General features: G+C 34.4%; 1 protein-coding gene across 1 annotated transcript; it reads right to left on the reverse strand.

Annotated features, from left to right (window-relative positions):
- Nucleotides 1-3,476: 3,476 nt before the first annotated feature.
- Nucleotides 3,477-5,670, reverse strand: LOC144565270 (trimethyltridecatetraene synthase-like). Its single transcript, XM_078314981.1, has 2 exons — nucleotides 4,587-5,670; nucleotides 3,477-4,248 (listed from the first exon to the last, which is right to left on the reverse strand). The coding sequence occupies exons 1-2, from the start codon at nucleotides 5,520-5,522 to the stop codon at nucleotides 3,619-3,621; spliced, it is 1,566 nt and encodes a 521-aa protein (XP_078171107.1). The 5' UTR covers nucleotides 5,523-5,670; the 3' UTR covers nucleotides 3,477-3,618.
- Between the last annotated feature and the right edge of the window lie 214 nt (nucleotides 5,671-5,884).

Genomic DNA, 5,884 nt, shown 5'->3' on the forward strand with positions numbered 1-5,884 from the left:
ATGCGTTTACATGTAAAACTTTCGAACTAATTTTGTATAGAGTCAAGTGGTAAAAATCATTCAAAAAATGAATGCTTTAAAATTAATTTATAAGCATTCTAATTTTGATCGCTTGATTTTATACTAAATTATTTCAAAGGTTCGAAATTTTCCGATGTAGACACATCACTCATAAGGTAGATGAATTTTAACGTTTTGAATTCATCGTTTGAAACCAATCTGATAAGTTTTAGAATTGAGTTTACAGAGAAATTTGATGAACTTAAGAATATCCGAGTTCTACTCATGATTTTTTTTCCATATTTGATATAATGATTTTGTTAAGTATCATACTTATTCTTATGCCCTAAATTTGCAAAAAAAAAAAAAAAAAAAAAGCTAAATATTTGGTGTCCTAACAGCTTAATGCAATTAATATATATAGAAGTATAGAACCACCGTAGAAACTAATATTTTGATATTTATTCAACTTAACTTTTAAAATAACAAGTAATATTTATAAATTTATTGACATTTGCTGTATATGATGATAGAACTATATATATACTTTGCTAGTTTTCGTTCTAATAATTATCATGAGGTGCTTTTAGTTCGTATAAATTGGAGAGCTTACATAGATCTTTTGTTTTACTTTATTAATTGATGATATCTTCTAATATAAGTTTGGTATTCATTATTGATTTCTTACCTAATGCATTATTTGTATCTTTCATTACCTACAAATTTTCTGACATCGTCAATGCTAACGTTGTAATCGTTCTTATCAGGAGATGCAAGTGAACCAACCAAATGAATGTAAAGCTTTGAACTTGCTCCGATTGAACTCCATAGCACCTCTGAGTTATGGATTGGTTGTGAGAGACAGGGAGAGGGTTGTTGAAAATTTCAGTTTATCCACTTTGCACCTACTCCAATTATTTGGGAAGAAAAACGGTCACTCTGCTTTAAATTCTGCTCCGTACATGCGATATTTCTCTTTGAGTAGAACTAGGGTGCTCTTAAGCTCACCAAAGTTTTGATGAGCTTAACTCTAAAACTCATTAAATCGATTTCAAATGACGAATCCAAATCGTTGAAACCCGTCTACCTTACGTGTGATGCATCTACATGTGAAATTTTTAAACATTCGAATTAATTTAGTATAAAGTCAAGCGGTCAAAAAACGTTCAAAAATGAATGCACTAAAATTAATTTATTAACTTTCTAATTTTGACCGCTTGACTTTATACTAAATTAATTCGAATGTTTAAAAATTTCACATGTAGATGCATCACACGTAAGGTATGCGGGTTTCAACGGTTCGGATTCGTCATTTGAAATTGATTTAATGAGTTTTAGAGTTAAACTCACCAAAACTTTGGCGAGCTTAAGAGCACCCTAGTTCTACTCTTTCTCTTTCATATTCACAGATTGTAATCATATTCCTATTCACTTATTCGATATGTATCGCATATAATAAGACGAGAGTAGAACTAGGGTGTTCTTAAGTTTATAAAGTTTTTTGGTGAATTTAAGTATAAAATATGTTAAATTGGCTTTAAATGACGAATCTGAACCGTTGAAACTCGCCTATCTTACGAGTGATGTGTCTACATATGAAAATTGTAAACATTAGAATTAATTTAATATAAAATCAAGCGGTAAAAAAATATTCAAAAAATGAATGCATTAAAATTAATTTATTAACCTTCTAATTTTGACCGATTGACTTTATACTAAATTAATTTGAATGTTTAAAAATTTCACATGTAGACGCATGACTCGTAAGGTCAAGCCAATTTGACGGGTTTTATATTTGAATTCACCAAGGAGCTTGGTGAACTTAAGAACATTCTAGTTCTACTCATCATAAGATGAATATGATATGATTTTTGAGTAAGGATAACATAAGGTCATTTGTGCTACGGCCTCAAAAACCTATCGTATAAATTTCAAACTTCAATTTAAGTAGCTCAATAAATTGTTTATATAATAAACTTGCAAAATACTAATTTTTAGAATTTTTTAATATTTTTTATGATTTATGAAAGATGTTCAAAAATGACCTAAAAATAAAAGAAAATTATCAATGTTTTAGGCCACTTTTTGTCATTTTCATAAATCATAAAAAATAGTAAAAAAAAAATTCAAAAATAGTAAAATTTAGTATTCCGCAAGTTTATTATATAACTAATTTATTGAGCTACTTAAATCAAAATTTCAAGTTTATATGATAGGTTTTTGAGGTTGTAGCATGGATGACCTTATGCTATTCATAGCACCCAAATCTCACTCATGATTTTTTTGTGAGCTTATTGGATACAAATAAAAATAAAGCTTTTTAATGTTAGCTTATTAGCTTAATAATAAGATACGGAAAAAAAAACTATTTTATACCCATCATTCTATATGATAATATTAAAACTAGAATTGTATATGATACGATATAATTTTATTCGTGATTCAAATATACATGATATAATTCTAGTTTTTTTTTCATCCATGTTTAATTTCTATGAAACAGCTTAAACGTTTTATATAATTCATACTTTACCAAATTTTCATAAACAGTAGTTTTATTTTTCATTTTTTCTTTCTTTATCATACTTTGAAAAATATTTTATCAAAAACACAAATCAGAATATGAATAACTCATTTTTATTCATTTATTCAATGTGTATTGTATTCGATAAGATATGCATGAATAATTTTTTTTATTAACTTATTAGGTATACATAAAGATAAAAACAAATCATTAGCTTAACAATTACAGATATAAAAATAATTTCACCTGACTATATCGTATCCGTTGACACTTCCGACTTGTACTCCTGATTTAGACGACGTAATACATTTTCTTCACAAAAGCCTTTATCCAATAGTGCTGAGCCCAAAAAATCAAGGAAGTCTGCCCAAGACATTCTAAGGCCCAAGATATGTTGTGCCAGGGAGTATAGGATTCCTGTCGTGGGGATAACTTATCGACTTTCAATTAATATCTATAATCAGATTATTGGATTCGAATTTCTATGAATAAATCTGCATATGAATTCGTCTTACTAATTGAATTCGCATTTAGATGTTGCACGATCTGAATCCGAAATCTGTTAAGAAATAAGAATTCAATAAATATGATATGTCACACATGCTTTAAATATTACATCATAACTAGTCATATAAATTAGCTTAATTGAAGTTATTATTTGCAACAAATAAAATATTACATTCACTGATATCATACATATATTTTACTATTTTAGACATTTTAATTAAAATATCCTGTCACTGCCCACTGGTATTATCAAAAGACAAAATAGAGCTGTTCTTGGCGCGCGTACCTATTATTTTCTATTGAATAGCTTAGATAAGAGACTATGATGGCTAATTACCTCGGGAAATTTATACAAAGGATAACACACTATTAAATTTTGAAAAGAAGCGACCCTTTTATTTGATTCATGATATTAGTTATTACAACTAAAATATACATCCAACCCTTTTTATGCCACTTCAACTATAATAATTGTATAACAATCTCTCACAATTAATATGATCACAACATATCAATTACCAACCACAACAACCAGACATTATCTGCTTCAACTGCATTGCTGCATCAGCTACTGTAAAGAAAGCACATCAAACGCCGTAAAGATGAGCAGGGAGCCTCGGCTCGACGACAGCATGTAGGGGATCCTTCTTTGGGGTCGACAGCCCGAAAATCTCTTCCATGCTCAGATCAGCATTCTTCATCCCATCAGGAAGCCTCCAGTTAAACCCGTGCAACAGGTTCGCGAGACTCACCTGAATAACCTTCAGACCGAGATTGTAACCTGGGCACATTCGCCTGCCCGACCCAAATGGGAGCAATTCAAAATCGTGGCCCTTGACATCGATCGACTTCTCAAGGAATCTCTCAGGCCTGAACTCATCGGGGTTTTCCCAGACGGCTGGATCATGCCCGATTGTCCAGACATTCACAAGTACACGTGTACCGGCTGGGATGTCGTACCCATTAACAGTGACATCCTCACGGGTTTGGCGTGGCACCAGCATTGGTGCCACAGGGTGCAACCTCATGGTCTCCTTTACGATTGCCTCGATATATGGAAGTGTCTGAATCTCCTTCTCCTCGACCCAACGCTCTTGTCCAATGACTCGATCAAGCTCCTCTGTGGCCTTTTTGATGATCTCAGGTCGTTTTAGGAGCTCCGAAATTGCCCATTCTACCGTCACGGCAGAGCTTTCTGTTCCACCGGCTATCATATCCTGATATAATAGAAAAAAAGTTTTCTTAAATATTTCTGCTTTTCAAGATTAAAGAAGGCACAAGTGACCTACTTAAAAAATATATATATTTCTGCCTTTCATTATCTTGATGAACTTGCATGATGTTTACATAATTTTATATAAATTCTGTAGAAACCATGTGCCAACTGTACAGTGGCAACATAAATAATTCAAATAAGTCTATTTTGTGTGATGTAGATGATACTGTCATTTGCGTTCTGAATTTCCAGGTCAAGTCAAACAAATGACATGGAAGTGTTAAAATTTCCAATTTGAACAAAACAAAACGTTGTATTAACTATTAACTAATTAATTACCTGGGTAAAAGCTTTAACGCCATTTCTCTCGAGCTTAACCTCTAGTGTAGGAGAATCAGCGAACTGCAGCAAGACATCCACCATGTCCTTGGCCACAAAGTTCTCCCCCTCTTGCCGCCGCCTCTCGTTGTGTTCATCCAATACATGCTCCAAAAATCTGTCGAACTTCTTGCCCAGGCTTTTCATCCGCCTGATATATCCCTGCAAATCAAGGAAATTCAACCACGGTATTGAATCCCCGATGTTCAACACGCCGTTGAGCAAAAACAACTCGTCTAACATCGACTTGAACTCCTCAGGTGTCACGATCGACCCCTCCGACTTGTCTAGATAGTTCTTACCCAGCACCATCCGGCTTATCACGTTCAAACTAAGCGTTGACAGGAAGTCTTTCAACATTATGACCTTCCCTGAGGATTTAAACAGGTCGCGAAGAAGGTTGCGCATCTCCTCGACACGTATGTACTCATAGGACTCCAGCCGCTTGGCACTGAACAGCTCCATCAGGCACATCTTGCGTGCTTGCCGCCAGTATGGGCCATACTGAGACCAGGTGATGTCTGCATAATTATAGGTCGTGTACTTCCCAGCTGCAAATTTCGGTCGATCGATGAACTTCACGTCTTGGGTTTTGAGAATATATCTAGCGAGTTCTACTGATGATCCAACAATCGCGGGGAAAGACCCAAAGCGTACGTACATCATGGGACCGTATTTCTTGGATAGTTCATCAAGTGATCGGTGCGGGAGAGCGCCAATTAGGTTGAGATTGCCGATTATAGGCCACGGCTTGGGGCCAGGAGGAAGGTTGTACTTTTTGCGGCCACGGATGTAAGTGATAGATTTGAGCAGAATGATTGTTGCCACCATTACTAAAGAGGTCATGACCCATGGTGGTAAGTACTCCATTGTTGGCTTGAATTTGTCTTGACTCATCTGGAGGGAAGGGATTGTTAATGGTCTTTGTTTTTTAAGGTAGAATGAGGTGATGGGTGGACTATGGTTAGTACTTGAGTATTTATAGGTGTTTGCTATGGTTGAAGTGGCACCATCGGCATCCCTATTCGAACTTTTTCTTTTTATCTTTTTGTCACCCCACTGCTAAGAAAGGAGAAGGAAATTACCTCAATGTTCTATACAAAGTTCCAAAGGGCCAATTGGGTAGTTTTTTAAAAGTTTGTGGATCAACAGGAGAGACCGTTGACCCTATGCAAATTCGTTCACTCATGAGTCATGACCTCGTATTAATTAATTGGAAAATTTCTAGTGTGTTCATACAAACTTTCCTATATACTCAT

This window comes from Carex rostrata, chromosome 14, assembly GCF_964058835.1.
Source record: "Carex rostrata chromosome 14, lpCarRost1.2, whole genome shotgun sequence".
NCBI lineage: Eukaryota > Viridiplantae > Streptophyta > Magnoliopsida > Poales > Cyperaceae > Carex > Carex rostrata.